At 54.2% G+C, this 26,034-nt stretch overlaps 6 protein-coding genes across 6 annotated transcripts; 3 read left to right on the top strand and 3 right to left on the bottom strand.

The window, feature by feature from the left end:
* Positions 1-2,901: 2,901 nt before the first annotated feature.
* Positions 2,902-4,551, top strand: AKAW2_50710A (cytochrome P450; the record flags this gene model as incomplete). Its single annotated transcript, XM_041690559.1, has 2 exons — positions 2,902-3,300; positions 3,376-4,551. The coding sequence occupies 2 exons, from the start codon at positions 2,902-2,904 to the stop codon at positions 4,549-4,551; spliced, it is 1,575 nt and encodes a 524-aa protein (XP_041544131.1).
* A 546-nt stretch (positions 4,552-5,097) lies between these two features.
* AKAW2_50709S (uncharacterized protein) lies at positions 5,098-6,813 on the bottom strand (the record flags this gene model as incomplete). The annotated part of the gene is made up of 3 exons (XM_041690558.1): positions 5,098-5,223; positions 5,288-6,065; positions 6,128-6,813. 3 exons carry the CDS (start codon positions 6,811-6,813, stop codon positions 5,098-5,100), a joined length of 1,590 nt encoding a protein of 529 aa, XP_041544130.1.
* Positions 6,814-7,788: 975 nt separating this feature from the next.
* Positions 7,789-8,402, top strand: AKAW2_50708A (uncharacterized protein; the record flags this gene model as incomplete). Its single annotated transcript, XM_041690556.1, has 2 exons — positions 7,789-7,842; positions 7,914-8,402. The coding sequence occupies 2 exons, from the start codon at positions 7,789-7,791 to the stop codon at positions 8,400-8,402; spliced, it is 543 nt and encodes a 180-aa protein (XP_041544129.1).
* Positions 8,403-9,529: 1,127 nt separating this feature from the next.
* On the bottom strand, positions 9,530-21,469 carry AKAW2_50707S (putative hybrid PKS-NRPS biosynthetic cluster; the record flags this gene model as incomplete). The annotated part of the gene is made up of 3 exons (XM_041690555.1): positions 9,530-12,456; positions 12,541-20,769; positions 20,839-21,469. The coding sequence occupies 3 exons, from the start codon at positions 21,467-21,469 to the stop codon at positions 9,530-9,532; spliced, it is 11,787 nt and encodes a 3,928-aa protein (XP_041544128.1).
* Positions 21,470-21,814: 345 nt separating this feature from the next.
* Positions 21,815-22,168, bottom strand: AKAW2_50706S (uncharacterized protein; the record flags this gene model as incomplete). The annotated part of the gene is made up of 1 exon (XM_041690554.1): positions 21,815-22,168. The coding sequence occupies one exon, from the start codon at positions 22,166-22,168 to the stop codon at positions 21,815-21,817; it is 354 nt and encodes a 117-aa protein (XP_041544127.1).
* Positions 22,169-23,122: 954 nt separating this feature from the next.
* On the top strand, positions 23,123-24,433 carry AKAW2_50705A (zinc-binding alcohol dehydrogenase family protein; the record flags this gene model as incomplete). The annotated part of the gene is made up of 1 exon (XM_041690553.1): positions 23,123-24,433. The coding sequence occupies one exon, from the start codon at positions 23,123-23,125 to the stop codon at positions 24,431-24,433; it is 1,311 nt and encodes a 436-aa protein (XP_041544126.1).
* Positions 24,434-26,034: the final 1,601 nt, after the last annotated feature.

The following is a 26,034-nucleotide window of genomic DNA, read 5'->3' as shown; positions in this document are numbered from 1 at the left end:
CACCTCTGAGGATCCGGTCGATCTCAACATTCTCCTAAGCTTCTAGTCTCAGGGATGCGGCATTCTGAGCCAACAGCTCCTAGCCGAGCGGTCACTGTCCGAAGCGGGATCCTCACAACACTTTCCCCAACACCTACACCATTTGACTCGAAATGTATAACTTCAGTTCGACAACGTAGATTGTAGTTGTAATGAATTCACTTCAATAACTCATCCTGAATTTTTTACTATTCAGAGTAATAGTTAATACAATACCTGTATTTTACTTGCATTTTAGCATCTTTTGAATTCTCATGGCTATCTTGATAAAGTCAGCTTCAAATTAGTAATATCTTTATACATTTCTAGCTTGATCATAAACGTGCATTATTGGACATAGTAACGCTAAGAAAGTACACCTTATATTGCATTACATGCCAAGATCGGCCGTTCGACCGCCACGCGATCGTGATTTATATTGAAAGTGGAGTCAAAGTCCTTCTGCATTTTCTGAATCAGGCATGATTGTATTCTCCTATTTAGTATTAGCTTCATACTAACAGCAGACATGCCGAGCAATACCCAGTGGCATCTTGCCCAGACTTGAATACGGATATTGATGACTATGTCAGATCCACGTGGCTTGTTGTATTCATAGGGCTTTCATCAAAGATATCCTTTATGTCGGTCTTATCTATCTCTTATTAACTTCTTGCATGAGGCCGGGGACTTGAAATTCCGTTAATATTGTACAAAGTTCCGCGAGTTACTGCATTTTATAGATTAGGCTCTTTTCAATGGTTATCTCTAAGCACAGACCATCACAGTGTTTCCTTATATTCGACTATTAAGGCATTTAGGTGGACTGGGTTTATGACCTCATTGAGGAAATGGAGTAGAGCAATATCATACCGACCTCCCTCGGTTCCATTGGTAGCCAGTCTGCCAGTCGTACAATCCGCCATCTATCTCCGACTAAGCGCCAAGCGCCCGATTGTATTTAGCCTAGATGGTGAAGGGATCCGAGGCATCGTACGATTGGGACTTCTACGGGCATTCAGAAACGCCTAGGGATCCATATTGCGCAGAAAACCGATCTCTGCACAGGAGCCAGTCTCGGCACGTGGAATCGCTTATAGTGATCGGACCGCTTATGCTACCTGGCTTGCTAACCTTTTTGATCACGGACATTTTCAGCGATGTATATGCTTCGCTTACAATGGATCGCGTCCGCCGTCAGATTCTTGGCCGATGGTCAATATAACACCAGCATTCTGGAAGATGTTCTGGAAGAATTAGTAAATCCTTGTCGGTTGCTCCACATCTCCACCCCGAGCAACGTGGCCTGTCGGGTTTTATTATCACTAGTTGAACGTTGAATGTTGGTTGGCAAGGCATATGTACATGTACGGGCAAAGTATAGAGGCACCGGCTACAGAGATGAACCTTCGCCATATGAGTTCTTGCTGTCGAGTTAGGAATTAGAAAATTCATATCCATGGGAAGCGCGAGTGCTTAACCAAGCTTTCCCTACCATCTACAGAAAATCCTTAGAGTGCTGATGAGTCCTTTCTACAGAGCTCAGTGTAGCGTTGTAGCACTATTCCAAGTATCGAAATCGACAATAATGCTCCAATTATAGTAAGCAGCAGACAGAGCGGTCTAGACCCTAGAGATACAAGCAAAATTATACATGTGCCCCTGAGCACCAGTAGCGCAGCTCGACGATTCGCGGAAACTGAAGTCACCGCGTATTGAGCAACTGCTTTGGTTCTTTGCATGATAGCGCAATGGCGAGATTCTGTGCACCCCTGTGGACTCAGGGAGACTCGATTTTTTCTGGTTAATTCGGTTGTCAATAGTGCACAGATGGAGGTGGAACAGTCTAAGAATCCTTATGCCGGGCAATCAGATGATAACGGCAGCGTTGGGATAGTGGGAGTGTTCCAGAGGGAGTTAGTAGTGAGGGTTTGATGGCCGTGGCACGATTGTATCGCTCGGCTTGTCACCTTCTGAAAGGACAAGACATTTTCCAGCTTGACCAGTCATGTTGTTAATGGGGGTCAATTTCTCGTTGTTGCTTAGTAGATACGTGTAGGCTAGTAGGAGACAGGAGGTGATAACATTTGATGTTAGAAGCTATATATTTCCATGTCGAACAGCATATGAAGCACCCCCAAAAACGTGACAGAAATAATGACTAGTTATGTAACGATACCAATGTTATGCCAAATGACTAATCCAGATCATCCACGGTTTATGCATCTCGGAATATCCGCCAGAGCCCATGGGCGGTGAAGAACTGGAAAACCTAACCCAAAGCGGCGATTGGGAAGGTCATGAATGAATGATGCATTTAGGGTCACAAGCTGAAGGCGGGAAATGCACGTGTTTAGAAAGTCGTATAAGTAGCATCGTACGACGCGGTCAAGCGTGTCGGTGGCATGATTGATGTCAAGATGATGAATGGTTTGCAACTTACTACAATGAGACTCATCAGGAACAAAACATGAAGAACAGGCAGGGCAGCCCTGTTTGTGTCGGGCTGTGCAAAGGGGCCAAATACGTGCGGGATCCCAGCGTCAGCTAGCAAAGCTTTCCCAATTGGGTAGCATTTGCCGGAATCTACCCACTCACTCCGATCTGCCACGCCTCCGGAAGGATCTACCACAACTCCATAGATCCATCAAGTATAGCAATGCTGACAATAGAGTATCTACCGAGTGGAATACTGACTCCTGCGGGATTCACTAAGAATGGCCAGATTGAGTGACCATGGAATACCAAAAGGAAAAATGAAGATATATCTATGTACGGGCGCTGCTGTCGGAATGGACATGTCGTTGACATTGCCTGCCATACAGGCATACATTCGTTGGAACCATAACCCCTAGCCTTGAATTCTCAAATAATTAGACCACCATGGGACTTAAGACACTCTTTCTGGTCCTCGCGGGCCTTACTTTCATCGCGCGCATCGTCAGCGAGAAATGGAGGCACTATCAAAATGCCAAGCGCCTGGGCTGCCGGCCAGCGCCCATGGCACCATCCCAGGACCCCCTCGCTATCGGCGATATTCTGGAGATTATCCAGGCGGACAAGAACAAGGTAGTGCCTGAGCTGCTCGAGAGCCGCACTAACATCATGCGCGACATTGCCGGACGCTACGTTTCGACCTTCCGTCTCAAGAGAGGTCTGGGCGAGAACATGCTCACATTTGACCCCGAGAACCTCCAGGCCATGTTGGCCAAGCAGTTCAAAGACTTTTCCGTTGGTGGCGAGAGACTGGGATGCATGGGCCCGTTGTTGGGCAAAGGAATCGTATGTTCTCATTATTTCTTGTGCTGTTCCGTTGCATCTAGATCTCACCCAAACTGACAATGGGCGTGCATGCAGTTCATCAACGACGGCGCCGAGTGGTCGCACTCGCGTACAATGCTCCGACCCCAGTTCACCCGGGACCAGATCAGCGACCTGCGTCTGGAAGAGCGCCACGTCCAAAACGCCATGCGCGCCATACCCGCCGCCGGAAGCAACGGCTGGACCGAGGTCGACATCCAGAGCATCTACTTCCGCCTCACCCTCGACTCCGCAACCGAGCTGCTCTTCGGCGAGAGCTGCTACTCCCAGCTGGCCGCCATGGGTGACGCCGAGGACCACATGGCCAGTGGCGGCAAGGTGACCGACTTTGGCAAGTACTTTGACCGCGCCCAGTGGTACATGGCGCAGCGCCTACGTCTACCTCGCATGAAGTTCCTGTACGACGGCAAAGAGTTTCGAACCTGCTGCCAGGAGGTTCACCGTTTCGTTGACGAATGCGTCGCCAAGGCCCTGCACGACCACAAGAAGAAGCAGCAGCCCGAGGAGGGCGCGTCCGAGCATTACATCTTTGTCCACGCCATGGCCGCAACCACCAAGGACCCAATCGAGCTGCGCTCCCAGCTGCTCAACGTCCTGCTCGCCGGCCGCGATACCACCGCCGCGCTGCTGAGCTGGACCACCCTGCTGCTCTCCCGCCACCCAGAGGTCTTCCGTAAGCTGCGCGAGGCCATCATCGCCGACTTCGGCACCTACGAGAACCCCCAAAACATCACCTTTGCCACCCTCAAGGCCTGCACGTACCTGCAGCAGGTTATGAGCGAGACGCTCCGCCTGTTCCCGCCCTTGCCTACCAACGCCCGCTACGCCACCAAGGACACCAGCCTGCCCCGCGGCGGCGGCCCCGACGGCCAGAGCCCCGTGTACATCAAGAAGGGCCAGGCCGTCCTGTACAACGTGCACATGTTGCACCGCCGCGAGGATGTCTGGGGCAAGGACTCGGGCGAGTTCAAGCCCGAGCGCTGGGAGGCCCGCCGCTCCGGCTGGGAGTACCTCCCCTTCAACGGTGGGCCGCGCATCTGCATTGGCCAGCAGTTCGCCCTCACTGAGGCTGGCTACGTCCTTGTCCGTATGCTCCAGCGCTTCGACGGAATTGAGGATGTCAACGCCGACCAGAGAATTAGGTGGGGCTTGACCCTGGTCAGCGCTCCTGGTGACACGGTCACGGTGCGCCTCCACGAGGCTAGCCGGTAAAAAGGAGCAGGTCTCTCCTTCGACTCTCCTTCGACTTTCCTTCAACAGATATACGACATTTCATTTTCAGATTGTAAAAATTGACATACTTTCTATTGATGTTTCATTTCTCTCCTTGGATCTGATGTCTTTTTGTAATAGTTATTCAGTACAGTGTATGGCGGGTACTCTGGAACGGATAGGTTATCTGAGCGTTTTCACCATCACCCTAAACACTGTTGTCTGTGCTATTAATGTATTCTATGGTTGTTTGGCTTGTATATACTGGAAACAATGAAAACTCCGGGTGATTTCAGAACCTCATTGTACAGATCCAGCACGGGCAATTAACATTGTCTCATATGTTCAAGAGAAGATGGACTACACCAGTAAAGAGCATGATCTTGCACTAAGGCTCCAATTTTGTCTGATTTGGGTATTTAGTCTATCGCACAAAATCATTCAACATTGCTATCGATGCATAAAAATCATAAAAGTCTTTCGCATAAAACCCGCTACATTAAATAAAATGCCCGAAAAAGACGCGAATGCATAATAAACAAAGAATTAGTACGCTGGTGGTGGCATCGTCTCCGTCGTGACACTATGACCATATTCCTGGTCCAGCTTCGACGAAGCGGCAGCAAGAGTAGCGTCCGAAGGAAGGTTGACAATCATCAGGTATAAAATGTTCTGCGAAAAGCCATTGTCAGTCAAAGGAACAATACCGCCAAGTCAGAGGGAAGGATAAACTTACACTCTTGATGGATCGTTTGCCACCTTCCAGCTCCCTTCTCTTCTTGCGGAACACCTCCAGACGAGGCTCATAGTCCTTGTCCAACCGCCTCAACTCGCGATCCGTCTCGGATTGACTACGTCGATCGTTCAAGATGCGCTCCTTCCGGTCGTTGTATTCGTCAAGGACTCTCCTCTCCTCTTCATCAATCCTGGCGGCCTTCTTCTGCGCACGCTGCTCTGGGGTAGGGCTCAACACGCCGCCGGAAAGCACGCCAATCAGACCTCCGTTGACGGCCGGATGATTGGGATCCAGGTACCGATTGCTGAAGCCACGACCCGCCGGCCCGCTCAGCGCGTCGTTGCCGTTCTCGGCCATGTACTTTGCGCGAGCGCGACGGTCGAGGTAGTCGTTGAAGTTGTCAAAGGCCTTCTTGGCCTTTTCCTTGGTTGAAACCTTGCCTCCGGCGGGGGGAACGACATCCCTCTCGGGGGCCGGTGAAGCCGACGGAGGAGAATCAGACAGGTAGTTCTTGTGTTGGCGGCGGTTGTCCATGTAGACAAGCGGTGCGACGGCTGTAGGAAGACCGCTAGGTCCCTGCGTCGAACCTGAAATGTGGTTACGCATCCATGCACTGCCCCCGCCATTGCTTGAGCCGTTGACAGCCATTGAGGCGAGTTGCTTCAGACGGCTGGAATTCTTGGGCTCCTTGAGTTCCGGATCATGTTTCATAATCATGCAGAACAGACCGTTGGGAGCGAAAAGCTCGCGGTTGTACTTGTCCATGACGTTGTTGGTCCTAAGTTGGGGGCTGATTAGCATTCATGGCTTGAGGGGAGAGGAGTCGTGTTGTGCACTTACTTTCCTCTGACGTAGCCCTTGTTGGCTACCCAGGCACCTGCTTGCACTGCCGCGGCCACGCCCATGACGATGACCTCGGGGGTGAAGCCCACGCCAAGTGAGACGACTTGCACACCGGCGAGGTACTTGTTGCCCTCCAAAGCCGTGTTGGTCTCGTCGATGAAGCGCAGGAACGACCTTTGGTCGATGCCGCACGACTCTAGAGATGGCGCATAGGCGGCCATGAAGCCTCGCTCCTGAGACCCGGGGCGCTGCTGTGGGATCACGACGGGAAGAGGCAATGGCCCTCCCATGGTGGCCATCCCGGCTTGTGAGTCGTATCGGGGGTCTGGGGTGGGCTGCCCTCCAAACACGGGGTTGGGACCGGGCTGAAGCTGTCCGTACGGTGTTTGTCCATACTGTGGCTGGCCATACTGAGGTTGGCCATATTGCGTTTGGCCATATTGGGGCTGGGTATATTGTTGCTGACCGTAATGTGGTTGACCATATTGGGGTTGGCCATATTGAGGTTGACCGTATTGTGATTGTCCGTAATGAGGTTGTCCAGTTGGGGGAGGTCCATACTGAGGCTGTACGTACTGGGCTTGATCGTATTGAGGAGGCGGGTGGTTAGGTGGGTCGTATCGTGTTTGTGGATGCATGCGATCCTGCCCATGTATGGGCAACTTCTCGGACTGCGCGTACATAATGTTGGAAATGATCCCCCTTGCTGGAGAATTGCGAGACACCAGTCAGTACTCGGTTGATCCTTGTGTCACGTCTGTGAATCTGTGCTTGGCTTGCAGTGGCCCCCAAATCCTAGTGGATACAGTTGTTGATAGCGATACGAGGTAGGGGAAGAAATAGGTTTAGTCTCGCGAGAGAGTTGCGACCGGGGGGAATTGTAGGAGTGCAAAGAAGAAATTGAGATAAAGAGAGAGACTTGTCGATGATGGCCAAGAGATGGAGAATAAAAAGACGTAAGAAAGCCGAGAAAAAGCAATGATCTCTTCGGATCTGGTTCCTACATGGACAAGACGCCGGATCGACCACATCTGACAGTGCCTAACATCCTGCATACCCGTTTGGGATAGGGTTGGGGGATGATCTCCCGCTGTGTCCCGTTTAGGTTAGCAAGGTGCAAGTGGCTTTCCGTGAAACTGTGGCTCCGGAGCTTGTTGTGTCTTTCTTTGTCCTTTTACTAGCGCCAGTGTGACAGCCCCGGGCATTGCCCCTTATTGAGGCAACTCTTGGCGCTGCGGCTTTGACTCTTGTCACCAACACAAGCATTTCACATTCCCGCATACTCGCAGCCGTGCCGCCCTACCCGTCCACTTTTGATCCCTGTCGACCGCGACGAACATGTGGCCCCCAAATGGCCGGCTTTCTATGCCCGACGCGGCAAACTGGTAATTCATTACGCCGGTGATGTTTGGTATGCTACTCCATCTGCGGCTGAATATGACACTCTAAGTGGGCTGTGTCGTATCAGGCACCGACCGAACAAGGCGTGTCATCTATATTCATCGAAGTATATATGGGCGACGTGATGGAAGCTTCAGAAACCCATCAATCAATCAATCAACAAACCAACTCACACTCACCATCCTACAAAACCTCAATTCTACCCTCACTACACTCACCTAATCCTATACCCTCAAAACCTCTCACACATCAACACAATGGCCGCTCCCGCTTCCAAGACCATCCACGACCTTAACGGCTCCTGGACTGCTGTAAGAGACACCAACCAACCCCCCAACGTCTGAATCACACAAGTTCCTTCTGTATACTAACATACCTATAGAACAACACCCTCTCCGAGTCCTCAGCCGATATCCTCAAAGTCCAGGGCGTGAACTGGCTGACCCGCAAAGTCATTGCCATGGCCAACGTGACTCTGATCATCAGCCAGAGCACGGACGAGACCGGCAACATCCACCTCGACATCGAGAACAAGCCCAGTGGCGGCCTCCCCGCCACCCAGGAGAAGCGTGTCCTCAACTGGGAGCCCGTGGAGCTCAACCACGGCCTCTTCGGCAACATCCGCGGTCGCTCCCGCATCTGCAAGCTCGCCGACCTCGACGACGACTACCTCCGCCAGGGTTGGGAGGACGGAACCGAGGAGGTCATGCACTTCAAGACTGAGCACCTCGACTCCAAGGGCGTCATCACCCAGCAGGTCGCTGGCTTCATTGTCATTGGCGGCACTCGCTACCACGCTCGGCGGGTCCTCGTCACCAAGGATGATGGTGAGAGGCTCGAGGCTAAGCTTGTCTATGACTACCAGGGTTAGATCGAGATTTAGATAACCCGGTGTGTACATGTATTGATGATTGTTCGATTTGATGGGGGGTTGTGGGCTACATCAAAGGAGGTATAGTATACCAGCCTTGGAGCGATGTATATAGATCTGGTTTTTGTTCGTTTTCTCATTTGTACTTGACGATACCGTTGTTACTTTGAAGCTAGTAAGAAATCTTTTGCCTGAATGAAGTCCCTTGCCAAATTCAATTTGAGTTGCATTGTTTCTGCGTAATATTTGTCTGTCAAAAGTAGCCTATATGTTTCAGTGATCACAAGTTGCTACACAAAGGACAGCTCAGACTATGACACCAGTCAAGCGTTTGTACATGCCCTGCAAGATAAGTGAATAAATCATGGCGCAAGTTGACACATTTTCGATCACCAGAAACGTCATACGAATCCTGTGCAATGAAAATATCGCGAACTGCAGTAGCCAATAAATCGTAACTTGACTTTGCCTGGAGAAAGACGAGATAGAGATTTGCATCCACTCTTATCTAAACCCTTTCTTATTCAATCATGATAATTATCATTATTTGAAATCATTCAAGGATCTACCGTATATATTGAAGTTTTATAGCTTATGAATTACTTGAGCAATAAAGTGTTATTCTTGCGAAAAACGCAGAATTGAGATCATGAACTATGCTCAGTATGGCTAAGACGTTGTTGTAGTGAAACTCGGAAATACTTTCTTGGAAGAAATGTTCAAGTCTTTATCGTTGCGTAACCAAAAGAATTGGACAAATGTGAAAATATGAATCATATGATTCGATATCGCTAGCTTCTTTGAAAATATTATACAATTTGTACTTCAAAGCATCATAGAACCTGAGAGAAAAGGAAAACCATACAAGATATTACACTCTAAGAGACTGAGGCAGCACTACAGAAGGGAGAGAAAATATTGTACCAAGTCTTTATTAACGAGAAAGTAAAAGCTAATATAAACACGACAATTTTAGACAGAGAGAAACAGAGAGAGTGATGAATGAGGACACAAAGCGAGGAAATAGGGAGAGTGATGAGTCAAGCTATACAAAGAGAGGAAAACACAGAGAGTGATGAGTAAAAGTATATACAAGAACAAACAAGCCAGATAGAATGGTCAACACTCTACCGCGACAGCATAGCGAGGCCCTTGCCCTCGGCATCTTGCAGGACCATGTTCATGGTGCTGAATTGGTAGCGGAAGCCGGCAATCTTAGCCTTGCCGACCCAGACGTGGGCCGGGATCTTGGGCCGGCCGCTCTGGGCGTACTCGGGCAGCGAGTCCAGCCTCTCGACAACCTTGGCAATGTCCATGCGGACGGAGCTCAGGTGTGAGTACTGCTTGACGTTGTCGCTTGAGATCTGGTTGTCGGTCGAGGCCAGGGCCGTGAAGGCGTGGCCGACGATGTCGCGAGACAGACGGTCAGCGGGGATCAGGTCGTAGTGACCGCCCCAGGTGGTCGAGTCGGGCAGCTCGGTCATGTTAGCGGCGACGTCGACGAACTCCTGGAGGATCTGGTCGAGCTCCTCGCCCTGGGCCTCACGGCCCTCGGGAACGGGCAATTGGCGGTGGATGTGGACGGGCAGACGCAGCTGGTTAGCGTACTTCTCGAGGAAGCGCTCGCTGGCCCACTTGGAGGCGACGTAGCCCTGGGAGCCGTCCGAAGCAGGCTCGATGGTGGCAGCCTCGCTACCAGAGAGGAAGTGGAAGGGTACAATGCGACGGTGGTCACGCAGGGAGGCGGCAGACATGAGAGCGAGCTCCTTGGTGGACTGGACGTTGATGGCCTGGACTTGGTCGTAGGTGCTGAAGAAGGAACGGTTTGCACCGCTGTGGATGATCATGTCGGCCTGCTGGGCGAGAGCGGCGAAATCAGTCTCGGACAGACCGAGGCGAGGAGCACTCAGATCACCCTCGTGTACGGAGATCTTGGAAGAGGAGGCGACAACGGCATTGAACTTCTGGCGGTGGGGCAGCTCGTCAGACAGGGGACGGTGAGCAATGCAGTGGACGCGGCCGATCTTGGGGTCTTGGATAAGTCGTTCCAAGATGTGACGACCAATGAAACCAGAGGCACCGGTGAGGATGACAGTCAAGGCTTGAGCATTCTTGCGGGTGGTGGAGGAGGTGTCAGCAGGAGAGATGTGGAGCATCTCATCGGTGAGGGCAGTCTCGAGGTCCCAGTTGATGCGAGAATTGGCCAAGAACTCATCGAGGAGGGCGCCCAGAGCCGATAGCTTGCTGGACTCGATGACCTTGTGGAGAGGAACGACGATACCAAAAGCCTCGCGGATGCGAGACTGGAGACGGACAGTAAGCAAGGAGTTACCTCCAAGCTGGAAGAAGTCGTGGTTCAAGTTGATGGCTGCACCATCCATAACGGACTGGGGCAGGATCTCCTGCCACAGCTCCCAGATGGCCTTCTCAGTGTCGGTGACCTCAGTAGAGATCTCGGCAGCATCGACCTGGGGGTGGACAGAAATTGTGGCAATGGCCAGTCTGTTGACCTTTCCGTGGGAGTTCAGGGGAATGCGGTCAAGCGGGATGAGCATGTTGGGCTTCATGTACTGGGGCAGGGGCACCTTGTTGAGTAGCTGAGTGAGGTAAGTCTTCTGCTGGTCGGCCGGGTAGCCGTCAGCAAATTCGACGAAGCCGACCAGATAGCTCTCGTGACCCTCGCCGCGCACGTTGGCAACGACACGAGACAGGACGCCATTGGAGGCGCGAACAATGGTGGCTTCGATGTCCTCGAGTTCGATACGGAAACCGCGAAGCTTGATCTGGGTGTCACCAGTGATGCGGCCAAGGACAACGAGGGTGCCGTCGTCCATGAGATAACCCTTGTCACCGGTGCGGTAGGCGCGGTTCCAGCCCTTGGCAATGTGAACAGAGGAGGCATTCTTGTCCTCGATGAACTTCTCGTTGGTCAGGTCGGTGCGCTTGTAGTAGCCAACGGCGGTACCGGCACCGCCAATGAGGATCTCGCCCTGGACGCCGGTGGGGACAACATCAAGCTGCTTGTCCACGATGTAGAAAGAGTAGTTGGGAAGAGCAGGACCGGCCGGGATGAGAGTAGACTCGGAAGGATAGTCAATGGGCTGACGAGTGCACCAGACGCTGTTCTCGGCGGGACCGTAGCAGTTTTGGATCTTGAGGTTGGGCAAGTTGAGCGTGGCAAAGGAGTCACGCAGGGTAGCGTTCCAGCCCTCACCACCAACGTTGGCGCGGCGCCAGCTCGTGGCCTTCGACAGGGTGGGAGCGGCATAGTTGATCCAGTTGGAATACTCGGACGGGGTAGCCATGGTGTAGGTAATCTGGTTGTTGGCGATGAGCTCAGCCATGGCTTGGGGGTCGGAGCGCTGGGCCTGGGAAGCGACGTAGAGGCTGCCACCGTTCACGAGAGAGGTAAAGATCTGGTCAAGAGAGATGTCGAAACTGTAGGCACTCTGCTGAACGCAGTTGGGGCGGCCGAGATTCCAGATCTGGCTGTCACCCTCGAAGAGGTTGAGCAAGCTCTGGTGGCGAACCTCGATACCCTTGGGGACTCCGGTAGAACCACTGCTAGAGACGATGATGGCAGACGAATCGCCCTTGGACAAGTTTGGACGGCGAGCGGGAGAGTCGTTGGCCTTGCGGACTTGGTCAACGTTGATGGTGCTGGCGCCAGCAGGGAGAGCGAGCCGGGCGACATCAAAGACAGTGGAGCTGTCGCAGAGCACGGAGCTGGGCTCGACAACACTGCAAGTGGCCGCCAGACGGGGCAGGCCATTGCGGGGGTCAAGAGGCACGTAGACGGCACCGCTGCGCCAGATGGCGAGCAAGGAGCAGATCCACATGGCCGAGGGCTGTTGGAACACACCGACCTTGTCACCGGGCTGAATATTAGTCTGGACGAGCTCCTCGGAGATCTGGTCGATGATGCGGTCCATGGCTTTGTAGGTCATGGAGTCGCCGAGGCCGTCGCGCAGGGCAATATCGTTGGGGAACTTGGCAGAGACTTGGTCGACCTTGAGGGACAGGGTCTCGGGCCACTCGCTGTCAAACTGGGGGCCTACACAGAGAGATAGACAAAACAGTTAATCGGGGCTCGGTAGCAGTAGTAGTAGGAATAGGGGTTGTTTCATCTGATACTTACCACGTCCAGCCTCAATGGCAGCCGTGACATGCTCGTCCCGGTAGAGGGGAGCGGAGGCGATGGGGCCGGCGGGACCATTGGCACAGTGGTGCAGCAGATGCATGTAGCTGTCCATCATGGCCTGAGTGTGGCGGCCATTGTACAGCGACTTCTGCGTCTGCCACTTGATGGTGATGTCGGAGGCGGCGTCGTCAGTGACGTCCAGAACGACGTCGTAGGCGGTGGCACCGAAGTTGCTCTCACCCTCGGTCTGGGACTCGAGCATGGGAGGAGTCTTCAGAGAGAGCTGACGGTAGTCGAGGAAAGCCTGGAACATAGGGCTGTGAGAGGAGGAGCGAGGCACCTCAAGCTCCTGCAGCAGCAGGTCAAAGGGGAGGGCGGAGTGGTTGAGAGCAGAGTATGAGGTCTGCTTGGCGGTGTTGAGGAGGGCGGAGAAGGTCTCCTTGCCTGTGAGGCCGCCGAAGCGGAGAGGGATCAGGTTCAGCAGGAAACCTACGGTAGCCAGGGTCTTAATATCCTTGCGGTTGGCGTCAGCGATACCAATGCACAGGTCGTCAATCTCGAGCCAGCGGGTGAGGAAGAGTCGGAAGGTGGCGAGGAAGAAGTGGAATGTGGTGCAGCGGTTTTGGCGGCAGAGGGTGCGAATCTTCTGCGCAATCGCCGAGTCGAGCACCATCTCAACCTCCTCGTGCTCGTACTTGGTCTGTGGGAGACGAGCACCGACGCCGGGGAAGGGGAAGAGAGGCAGAGGGTCGGGTAGCGTAGTGTAGATCTTCTTCCAGAAGACAATGTCGTCCTGCAGGCGACCACTCTCAATGTCCTTGCGCTGCTGGATGGCCAGGTCGGTGAACTGCGAGGCAATCTGGGGCACGGGCTTGCCCTGATAGAACATGTCCATGTCGCGGATCATGAGATTGAAGGAGAAGCCATCAATGGCAATGTGGTGGACGGCGAAGATGAGGTGGTGCTCGCGGGGACCGACAGTCAGCAGCTGCATGCGGATGACCTCACCGTTCTCGATGTCGAAGTTGTACTTAGAAACCTCCTTGTGTGCTTTCTCAGCCTCACTCACGTCGGCAATCTTTCTAATCTCGAGCCGGAGCTTGGAGTCGGGCATGACACCCATCATGGGCTCGCCATCCTCGTCAACGTAGTAGGCGGTACGCAGGGCCTCATGACGGGCACCTACCTTGCGGACGGCCTCTTGGACACGGGCCACGTCAACCTGACCGGTTAGGCGCGTGCGGACAATGATGTTGAAGCAGCTGGCATCCTCTAGGTATTGGCGGAGGAACCAGAAGCGAGAGCAGCCATGAGTCATCTTCTCGACGCGGACAAAGTCGGGGCGAACGACAGCCGGCGCAACTGGTGCAGCGGCAGCCTCGACCTTCTCATCGGCGGTAGACTTACCAGTGACAGAGCCCTCGCCAATGTCGGTGGTGGCAGGGGTGTCAAGCTCAGAAAAGGAAGGCTCATCTTCAGAGGGGGCTGCCGTGTCAGGCTCAGTAGGTGTCTCGACCTCGAGCTTGGGCACCTCTTCGGCAACGGCGGCTCCGCCCAGGTTAGGGGCAATGGACGGTGACAGGTTGGCAACAGTGTCCTCGACCAGGTCAGCAAGAGTGGCACCACCCAAAATCTTGATAATGGGGATGTCGTGATCAAACTCGCTGCTGAACCAAGAGCGCATATCGACAGCGACGAGAGAGTCAACACCCATCTCGACAATGGCGACATCGGACAGGACGCTCTCTGAGGGTAGCAGTCCCAGCTTCTTGTGAAGCATGGCCTGTAGGGCCGTCAGGATGATGTTGAAGGCGTCCTTGTCAGTGGCAGCCTCCTGCAGCTGGGCCTTTGTGGACAGGGCACCCTCAGCACCCTTGTCACCACCCTCGCGAGCGCTCTTGTCAATAACGTAGTGGCTGAACTTAGGGTCCTCCCACCACTTGGGCGGGTTCTTGTCGGTCTTGGGGTTGACGAACTTGAGACCAGCAGAGACCTCGGGGTCGCGGCCGGAGTCGGGAGGACCGGCCATGACCGCCTCGGCAAAGAAGTACTTGTAGTCGAGCTCGGACATGATACCATAGCCCATGATGTCGAGACGGTTAAGAATGTTGTGGTCAGTACGAGTAATGTAGCCGATACCGTTGATACCACCCAGGTTCATGACACTGGCGCACTGGCCGCGCTGGCGACGCTGGTGGGCCAAGCTGACCATGAAACCATTACCGGCAGCGTAGGAGGTCTGACCAATGTTACCAGTGATGTACACCAGGGAGGAAAAGAGGATGAAGAAGTCGAGATCGACATTGGCAAACAGTTCGTCCAGGTAGATGGTACCGTCGATCTTAGGACCCAGAGCCTCGTTCATGGTGGTCGCGTTAGACTCCATGAAGAGACCGTCGCGCATGATGAGGGCGGCGTTGGCCACACCCGCAATCGGGGGCTGGGTGGCACAGATCTCCTTGTACACTCCTTGCAGGCTCTCCCGACTAGTGACATTAAGCGGGTACGCTTTGACCGAGGCGCCAAAGTTGGTCTCGACCTTGTTGAGCCAGCGCTGGTCGATGTTGGGGCGACGGGAGGACAGGGCAAAGTGCCTGGCGCCGCGCTCCATCATGAACTCACAGGTGGACAAGCCCAAGCTGCCAGTCATACCGACGAGGAAGTAGGTCCGGTCAGAGCGGAAGCGCACCTCGTCCATGGCGAGGGTCAAGCTGGCGGGGAAAGGAGTAGGGTCAGTCCAGTCCAAGGTGGTCAGGGGCTCACCGAGAGACTGGTCAGCCGCAAGCTGCTGCACAAAGGTATTGGCAACCTGGCCAAAGGCAACCGACGAGGCCTCGGATACAGCCTTGCCATGGGCGTCCTTGAGGGCCTTGGCGAGTTGAGCCTCGGTAGAGTCCGAGTAGAGGACGGACTGCGAAGGGAGGTAGTCTGAGAGAGTGCGGTAGCGAGCGCGGAACGGCAGCTGGGCCTTAAGACGGTTGACAACTTCGCTACCCTCGCTAGCGGGAGAGAAGTTAACAAACAGGCTCGTGTTGGCCTGCACCAGCCTGCTCAGCTCGCGGCCGGGGCTATAAGCGTGGACGTGTTGCCAGTAACCAGTGGCCTCCTTATCGGCAGTAGTGAAGACGAGCTGGGCACCAGTCTTGCGGGCTTTCTCTCTGAGAAGCTCAGCCAAGACAGTGGGAGCCTCATGAAAGACGAGTCTGTCGCTGGCAGTGGACTTCTCGAGGAGAGCGGAGGCAAGGAGCGTGGCAGCGACAGAAACGAGCAGGGTGCGGTGCTCCCTGGAGGCGACATTGACGGCCAGGAGCCGGGACTCAGGAACGGTAAGAAGAGACTGGTGCTGATCAGTCAGCGCGAGAACAGTCTCGCGAGTCTCCTTATTGGTACCGATACTGAGGTAGAAGTAGCCGAGGTCGCCAACCTTGATGGCGGTGGACAGGGACTTCTCGACGTTGACGAAGACCTTGGCCTTCTCGGTACCAATGGGGGCCTGGGGGTTGAGGCGGAACTGCTGAAGCCTCTTATCGGCGGTGAGGGCAACCACTCGGTCAGTGGTGGAGACATCAGCCACGATACGACGGCGCAAGACGTTGTAGTGGTCATTGAGCTCGGCCTCGGAGTCGTAGCGGGTGATGTGGAGCTTGTCGTCGGAAAGCATCAGCTCTCGCTCCGAGGTCCACAAAGGGCTGTACGCGGGGATCTTGTCCTTCCAACCGTCGGCAATGTGTAGACGGAGCAGCTGCTCGGCCAGAACGGTGGCGTGCTGGTCGATCTTGACCTTGCCCTCGATGTTGAACATCTGGCAGTGAAGGTGAGGAATCTCAATCAGCAAGCAGCGGACGACACCCTTCATGACGTTGGCGTAAGGGTTGTCACCGTTTGCACCATGAGTGGCCCAGACAATGTAACGCGAGCGGAAGAATAGAGTCTGCAGGGCCTTGTACTTCTGGTCGGTCAGGTCCTGGAAAAAGGGCTCGTCGAGCTCAGTGAGCGAAAGCACCAGAGGCCTAGACGCCAGCATGGACGACTTGAACTCGCGCATGCTCTGGATCGACGTGATGTTGCCACAGAACTGGGCGAGGGTGTTTTTGATGTTTGCGATGAGGCGAGAGGTCTGGAAGCGGCGACCACCGATGAGGAGAATCTGGTCAATGGAGGTCTTGTTACCGGCACTCAGAGGAGCTCGGATGGCGTTGATTTGACCGTCGACGGCCTGAGACACGAAGACGCTGAAGGGGCTGACGGAGTCAGGAGTGACAGAGTCAATGCCGGAGAAGCCAGCTTCTTGAAGCAGAGCATCGTATTCAGACAGCTCGGGAACCTCAGTCTGCGACGTCAAACTAGCCACGGTCAGACCGACGTGGGCAGCACTGACATTGGTGATCTGCTGGACGAAGAGGAAACCACCAGGCCTGGTAAGCCAGCGCAGCTTCTGCATGGCCTGGGCACGGTCCTGCACATTGTGGAGGCCGGTAGGGGCAATGATGAGATCAAAGCTCGCGGCAGAGAAGCCCTGCTCCTCGAGGTCCTGGTCCAAGTCGAGGGCCTGGGTGAAGAGGTCATCACCGTGGTCCTCCTTAAGGGCCGCGAAGTGCTCGTCAGTAGAGTCGGTGACGGTGTAGGCGGAGCACAAGGCACCGAGAGTCTCTAGGAGAGGCTTGGTAGCAGCACCGTTGCCGGCGCCGAGTTCCATGATGCGCATGTGGGGGTAGCGGCGGGAGATCTGGTGAACCAGCGAGATCAGAGCGCTCCGAGCCTCAGCAGCACCAAATGCCGAGGCGTAGAACTTATTCAGCAAGCCGGACTGATCAGAGCCAAGGGCCTTAAGGACAGCAAGGTTGGCAGCGAAGGCCTCATCCACAGTGACGCTAGAGCTGTCAATCTGCTCAGTGGCGCTGTCGGTGCCAACAACCTTGAGGACACCCTGAGCCCATGTGCGCAGATGAGCATGCGCAGAGTTACCAGAATCAACAATCTTCCGGAGTTCCTGGAGCGCAAGACGGTCAAGAAGCTGGTGCTCCTGTTCCTGCTCGGTGGTGATTGAGACAGGCTTAGCCACGGCCTCGGCGTCCGGTGTGCTGAGCCAGCGGCTGGTGTGGCCAAACATGTGGCGGTCGTCCTTAGCCGTAGGGGGAGACACGGGGCTGACCTCCAACCCCTCCACCTGGCACAGCGAGTGGTCGCTGTGGACAGGGAAGATGTCAACGCTGCCGGAGAAGGTACCGTCATCAGCGCGGTTGGAGGTAGCCGAGAAGCGAACCTTCTCGTCAAGACCGCCGTTCATCGGACAGATGACAGGGTTGATGACGACGCGGCGGATAGTGGTGGGGATGTGCAGAGCCCACAGCGCACCATCTCCGGGGTAACTGATCGCGGCAAAGATGGCCTGGAAGGCAACGTCAAGAGTGGACGGGTGAAGCAGGAACTCTTCCATGGAGCCGCTCTGGCTGGCAGTAGAGGTGATGATCTCACCCTGAGCCAAGTCGCAGCATCGGCTCATGGAGGTAATACCCCTGAAGAGATCAGCGTAGTTGTAACCGATGGAGGCGAGGTAGGCGTAGAACTCGTCACAGTCGACATCCAGCATCCCGAGACCAGCCTCCTTAGGGTACTCGACCAGGGCCGTGGAAGAAGGAGTGCCGAGGCTCATGACGAGCTTACCGCTGGCGATGGAGGTGAAGACATCGGAACCCTTTTGGAGGCAGGCATCGCAAGCGAAGTTGGCAGTGATAGTAGAGGACTCTGAACCCGTTTGGACAGAAGTGACATTAGACAGGGTAAAGAGGGTCTCGATACCCTTGTCCTCGTTGACAGCCAGGGCGCGGTGGATCTGGGAGTCCTGCAGCTCAATGGCGTGGATGGCCTGATCACGACCGACGATGCGAGCAGCCTCGACAGCCATCACGAGGAAACCAGCAGCAGGGAACAAAGTTTGACCCTGAATGCTGTGGCCGGAGAGCCAGGGGATTTCCTTGGAGCTGATGTAGTTACGCCAGCGGTACTCGCGCTCGTTGATGGAGTCGGTGCGTGTACCAAGCAGGACGTGAGCGGGGTCCTGGCGCAGGCGGTTGACACGCGACTTGCGAGCCTCGTACCAGAACAGACGGTCGTGGTTCCAAGGGTAGCTGGGCAGCTCGTGGAGAATGGTAGGAACGCTCGAGGAGAAGGCCTGCGAGTAACCCTTCCAGTCGGCGGAGCTGCGACCAAACTGGGCCCAGAGGTAACCGAGAGTAGAGGCCACAGCATTGACGTCGTTCTGGCCACGAGCCAGGGTTCCGGTGTAAGGCAGGGCAGCCTTAACCACATCCTCAATAACGTTGGAGGCAGGACCCTTGAGGGCGGGGTGGGGACCAACTTCGATGACCTGGGTGGGCTGAGGTACGGCCTTGTTGAGGGCAGACTTGAGGGCCGTGGCAAACAGGACGATGTTAACCATGTTGTCGATCCAGTAAGTGTGCTTGAGCTCCTCGCAAGGCTCCATGAGCTTGCCGTCGTACACAGACGAGTACCACTTGGTCTCACCAGAGGGCTTGAGGATCTGGACGTTGCAGTTGTTAAGAGCCTCATAGTATTTGGCGGAGCAGGGGATCATGTGGTGCGAGTGGTACGCGGTGTCAACCTTGAGCTGACGATTGAAAACACGCTCATCGTCCAAGACCTCCTTGACCTCCTCAATGGCGTCCAGGTCGCCGGAGAGGGTAACGCTGGCGTCGGAGTTGTATGCGGCGACGGAAACGCGTCCCTCAAAGGCGGGGAGCTCGACAAGCTCGAGAGCATCCTCAAGAGTGGTGCCAGCAGCCAACATACCACCCTTCTGGCCCTCACGACCCTTTGCCATGAAGGCGTAGCGACCACGATAGAAGGCAATGCGGATGGCATCAGTGGCGTTGAAGAATCCGGCGGCGTACGCAGCACCAATTTCACCACTGGAGTGGCCGACGACGACATCGAAAGTGATGCCGGCCAGCTTTAGCACCTCAACCAGGACGATTTGAACGGCAGTACACAGCGGCTGGGACAGCTCGCCCTCAGCAATGCGAGACTGGGCCGGATCAGCCATCAGCTGTTCCATGAGAGACCAAGACGGGCGGTCAGAGGCAGGGAGCTCGGCGAGGGACTGCTCAAGCTTGCCAATGATGTCCTGGGCCAACTTGGAGGCACGGATCAGCTCACGACCCATCGTCGCCCACTGAGCGCCCTGACCGGTGAAGACACCGAGCAGGTGCTTCTTGGCAGAAGTACCGCGGACGATGCTGGCCGAGTTGCCAGACTGCTGCTCCTCAACAGCCTTCTGTAGCTTGGGCAAGATTTCATCGACTGACTGGCCCGCAATGTGGCTGCGATACGCAAAGGTGGAACGGCGGTCATGCAGGGTGAAGGCCAGACTGGTGAGGTCGACATCGGGGTTCTCAGTCAGGTACTCTAGATACTTGGCCATGAGGTTGGTGAGAGACGTCTCCGTGGTGGCGGAAAAGGTAAGGGGCAAGGCGACAGCAGCCTTGGCCGCAGCCTCAGCCTGCACGGGAGAGGCCTCGGGCTCGTACGCCTCAATAATGGCGTGAGCGTTGGTACCACCGAAACCGAAGGAGTTGATGGAGGCACGGCGAACGGCACCGGCGGGCAGCGCCGGCCAGTCCTGCGCAGTCTTGGCAATTTGCAGCTTGCCGTAGTACGGGATAATCTCCGGGTTGAGCGTCTTGAGGTGCAAGTTGGGCGGGATGGTCTTGTTCTGGATGGCAAGGGAGGCCTTCATGACACCAGCGATACCGGCGGTACCCTCGGTGTGACCGATGATGGTTTTGATGGAGCCAACCCACAGACTCTCGTCAGTGGTCTGACCCTCGGGGAAGAAGGCATGGTAGATGGCCTTGGACTCGACGCCGTCACCAGCCTTGGTACCAGTGCCGTGAGCCTCAAAGTACTGAGGGCGGTCCTCAGGCTTGCTCAGGTCCAAGCCGGCACGACGGTAGGTGTCGTGAATCAGCTTGGTCTGAGCCTCCTGGCTCGGCATGGTGATACCGGGAGTGTGACCATCCTGGTTGCAGCCCGTCTCGCGGATGACGCACTCAATGTGGTCACCGTCGCGGATCGCGTCGGACAGACGCTTCATGATGACAGCGGCGATACCCTCTCCACGGGCGTAACCGTTGGCGTTGGCGTCCCACATCTGGGACTTGCCCGTGGGGGAAAGCATGTTCAGGTTGGACTCGGCGATGAACATGTCTTTTGGTGAGGATTAGCGAGCTTTCGAAAGCATCTTCTGATGGGAGGGGATCTTTGGGAGGTACATACTCGGGCTGAAAATCAAGTTGGCACCGGCGGCCACGGCGATGTTAGAGTTGCCGCTGCGCAGAACCTGAACAGACTGGTGAATAGCAACCAGGGACGACGAACAGGCCGTGTCAATGGTCATAGACGGACCCCGCCAGTCGAAGGTGAACGAGACACGGTTGGACAGAATGCTACGGGCCGTGCCGGTGGCGGCATAGGTAGGGACCGCCTCCTGGTCGACGTAGCAAATGTTGCCGTAATCGTCACACATGACACCGACGTAGACAGCCGTGTCTGAGCCGCGCATATCCTCAAGCACCAGGCCAGAGGATTCAACGGCTTCATACACAGTCTCGAGGACGGTGCGCTGCTGGGGGTCGATGGAGTCGGCCTCACCAGGGGGGATGTTGAAGAACTGGGCATCGAAGTAGCGGGGGTCTTCGGAAAGGAGGTACGCGTCGCGGACGTTGCTGGCACCGTGGTAGTGACCATTCTGGTGGTAGAAGCTTGAGGCCGCAAAACGGTCGATAGGCCGGGCGACCTCACGGGGCTCCTTGAGCAGCTCCCATAGCTTGGAAGGAGACGTGGCATCCCCAGGGAAGCGACAGGCGCTGCCAACAATGGCAATGGGCTCGTTCTTGGAAGTAGACATTTTCACGGGGGTGATGGGACAATAATGGTACAGGTGGGGTGTGTATTTTGCTTGACTTGCCTGGTAATTGAATCGAACAGAATCAAAGATACTGGAGTGTAGCTAGACTCGGATTAAAAGTAATAAAAGAGACTTGGTAAGACTTGGTGTTCAAACAACAAAAAAGACCTGGTAAAGAATGGGTAGGACTTGGTAGATCTGGTGAGACTTGGTACAGGTATCAGACCAGATGATGTCGAATGAAAGGAAAAGGACTGAAGCCCGTGAGTACTGACAATCAAGATCGACAATCGAGCTGGGATGCCATGTGGGAAGGGTTTTATGTTTAAACCTGACAGCTTCCGATCAGGTCCCCATCCAGCACTCCAAAGCCATGCTCTCGCCATGATGTGAAGAAACATTGACATTCCGTCTGGGATTCCTTCGATGGTGGAAGTGGTATCCCGATGAGGAAAGCACTGGCCCAGGAAGTATCATTGGACAGTATGTAGATGATACCCTTCTCGCCTTAGCTGAGACATCTCGCCTTGGTCCTGACTCTTGGCCCCATGGTACCGGCGAAAGTGGGGTCAGATAGTGAACACGAGGAAGAGCCAGCGAATAGGGTTTCTGCAGAATACGACCTTCATAGATAAACGACCAGGAGGATTGTCGCTTGTTTTGCTTGGCGGCAGCGGTGGACAAGACCCTATAAAACATCAATTAATATCGGAAGTTCTAGTCGCACGATAGAAGGTGTGATTGGGGGCCAATTATGATCCCTCACAATCAGACACCTGCCAGTCTTACGAAGACACTACTACAGCGGCAGATGGGCGAGCGACGGCTGCCGTTGGAGTTTCAGATACACTGGATGTATTCTCAAGTTTCAAGTTGGGGAGCCTTATGTCGTAGCATCGTCCTGTAGCAGCAAGGTCCTGGAGGATGAGATATAATGTAGTCTTGGCGAGAAATTCCGGCTGGCGCTGTATGTACGATTAAGCATCAAGGGTAGTAGATCCGAACCGTGCCTCTGCCACGCCGCGAAATCGTTCACTGGCTGGCAAATGCTCGGCACACCACGCCAAGTGTTGAAAGAAACGCCACAAGAACACCAGCATTCTTGGAGATAGTGAGGATACACATACATACGGACGTAAGGAATTTACGGGATTGGTGAGGCCAAATCCTACGGGATTTTTTGGGGCCAAACCCTACGGGATGGAGGTGGTCGCAAGCGCTGATTATAAAAGTAGATGGCGGAAATTAAGCCTTCACGCTAGCGGTCAATCCATCACCCAACACCCCTTCGCCGCTCTTTAAAGCTTGCCTCCCCGGATACCCGATATGGGTGATTTTCCCGCCCTAACATCTGGTTTCTTCTTTGAGACAACCGCTTCATCCTTCCCCTTGCCAATACGAGCCGCCATCTCTTTCCTTGCCGTAATGGGAATGTGGACTTGTTTGCCCAGAGCAAAGTGCCCCGAATGCGACAGTCGAACGAGACGGTGATGGTAGCCTCGCAAACCAATCCCCAGAAGAGAGAAGATGGTGCTCTCTCATCCCCATCTCAGCCACCCTCGAGGCAGACTTGTGCGAGATCGCGCCCGTGTATATAGATCTTGATGTCGACAACCACCGCGTGAGAAAAAAAAATATGTCGATATTGTTGTTATGAAGACATTAGGTACGAGTTTAATACTGTCGCGGGTTTACGACGACTACAAGCCATTCCTATACTTCTTTTCTCTCTTTCTTCCTATATTCTTGTCATTTCCGATCATCCTTATATTTCTCTCCCGGGTGTATCAACAACAACAACAACAACAACAACAAAAGCGAACAGCAGCAACGTCACCACCACCATCACCAAGAACGCCACCTGCCTCACCATCCTTCACAATGCACGCCCCCATCCCCAAGACGCAGACCGCCATCATCGCTGCTGATGAGGAGGGCACCCTTCGCATCTCGCACGATGTGCCCGTGATCGACCTGGAGCCGGATTCCGTGCTTGTCAAGACGGCCGCGCTGGCCCTCAACCCCGTCGATTCCAAGATGGCCAAGGGCTTCGCTGTGCCAGACGCCATTCTCGGCTTCGATTTTGCCGGTGTCGTCGTGGCCATTGGCACCGGTGTTACCAGGAAAGATCTCAAGGTGGGAGACCGGGTACTGGGCACCGCAGACAGCATGGATCGTAAGAGGCCCAGCGGTGGCGGCTTCTGCCAGTACGCCTCGACCGTGGCCACCCAGGCTCTGCGTCTTCCGGATGACATGTCCTTCACCGATGCCGCTTGCATAGGCACGTCTCTGTCGTCCGCAGGCATTGCCCTGTTTCGCTCCATGAAGCTGCCCGGGTCATTGACCGCGCCCAACACGGCCGCCAATCCGCCCTACGTGCTCGTGAACGGTGGTAGCACCTCGACAGGCACCATGGCCCTGCAGCTGCTCAAGCTGGCCGGCTTCCGGCCCATCGCGACCTGCTCGCCGTCACACGAGGAGCTGGTCCTCTCCTACGGCGCCGAGAAGACTTTTGACTACCGGTCTGCGGACTGCGCCAAGGACATCAAGGCGTACACCAAGAACGCTCTGGCCTACGCCATTGACTGCATCACCGTCACTTCGTCCATGAAGTTGTGCTACGAGGCCATTGGCCGCGCAGGCGGTCGCTATACGGCGCTGGACCCCTACCCCGAGGCGCAGGCCACCCGCAGGGTTGTCAAGCCCGACTGGATCCTAGGTTCCACCGTCAAGGGTCGCGGCAGTACCTGGACGGCCCCTTACGGGCGGGACGCTGACCCCGATGCGCGTATATTTGCTGATGAGCTCTACGCCGGCGCCCAGAAGCACCTGCTCGAGGGCAATCTCAAGAACCACCCTGCTAAAGTCATGTCGGGCGGGTTTCCCGGCATTCTAGAAGGATTGGAGATGATTCGCAGAAAGGAGGTCAGCGGTTTCAAGCTTGTTTACGAGGTGGAGCAGTAGTGTCGAACTTCCGGGTATAAGGCGTTGATCACACTTCTTTTTTCCTTCTCTTTTCTTTTTTTTTCTTTCTTTTCCTTTCTTTTGTTTATTCCTCATTTGTTTTACGAGGCTATTCTGTCAAGGGCCTGGACCAAAAGCGGGCTGTTTTGGGTGCTGAATAGCGATGATCTTGAGGCTATGTGCTGCAGCAAATTTATGGGATGAGTTGGCCGTTGGTCATAGGAGGTATCCCTGTTCGCTTGAACTTTTTCCCTTCTTTATCTGATTAATTAGCATTTCCTTTGACTGTCTATTCTCTGTTCATGTTTAACTATTATTATGATATATAGAAGCGGCCAAGAAAGTCGTGTGAAATAAGTGCTTGTATTTTATACCTCCCAAATCTGTGTCTGTATTATGACTAGATAAGTTAGAGTACTAGATGCTAGCTCATATAATATTTACTTTTCTATGCTGTCTGCCCTATTGCAGCTCCTGAAGACAGCGGTAGAACCTCTTGGACTGAATGAAATGGTGTCAAGCTATAATAGGTGCGGCTAAATACTATTTGAGAGCAGGGCGCAAACCTGGAGAGCTCCTTGGCGATGCGTAGAAAGTTGAACCCGTGCGATAGGGGTTGAACCCGACCGGGTGGGTTGGCCTTGGCAACGACAAAGGAGCTTCATCTTGATGGTCTACCTGAACCCTTGGCCTTGTCGCTTCTTTATCTGTAGTGTGCTACAGTCACGCATAAGTCATTGGTACGCTATGCTCCATTGGAGTTGCTAATAATCACCTAGTAGCTGGAGTTAGGAACTGGAACAACTGAACCTACTAGTAGGTCAACAATATATATTTGATACAGGGAGCAGTAAGACCCACCTTTTCATGACACCCGATTATTACTTTGCATCAATTGTGCCTTGCAGCCAAGTCAAATGAGATATATTCCGGCATTATAAACACTTTCTAGGTTTATCTCTCCAAGCCATGAAGGTCTGGACTGAAACTGCAGTATACATTATTATATGCACTTTATGTTATGCCTACTTACATAAGTGGTTATGAGCATAAGCTCTAGCGGGTCAATCAAGCGAACCAATCATATAATATGTAGTCATGCACTATTGCACTCGTACTCGTATTTGATTAACTCTATTGAGCCGAAGTACTTCCTAGAGCAAAGCGAACAAAGTACGCGCCCGTCGCAGTAGCCATGTCGTTGATTTCCAGTCAGGCCACAACATACCATGAAACACCCACACAGAATGACAGCGAATAGATAAAGGTACCATGACGCAGGATCGACAAGGGTTGCGCAAGAATATCAGGCTACATCAAAACATGGTCATCGACATATATCCTGATGGGCATTCATTCTTACGGCGTGCGAGTCAGCTCCACTTTCAGCCCTACGCAGCATCAAGCGTGACGTCACAACTCCTCGTTCCTTATGATCTTTTTAAATCCCCTGATCGTCCCCCATTTGTTTGTTCTTCATCGTCCAGACTCTGAAATTTTGGTCACTCTCCTATCCTCGAGACAAGCTCAATTTCCATCTCCCCAAAAACCTCTACCAACACAATACACAAACCGCCAACATGCCCGGAAAAGTGTATGCA

This window comes from Aspergillus luchuensis, chromosome 5, assembly GCF_016861625.1.
Source record: "Aspergillus luchuensis IFO 4308 DNA, chromosome 5, nearly complete sequence".
NCBI lineage: Eukaryota > Fungi > Ascomycota > Eurotiomycetes > Eurotiales > Aspergillaceae > Aspergillus > Aspergillus luchuensis.
Note: the sequence above shows the minus strand (reverse complement) of the source record. Positions and strands in the feature narration are given on the sequence as shown.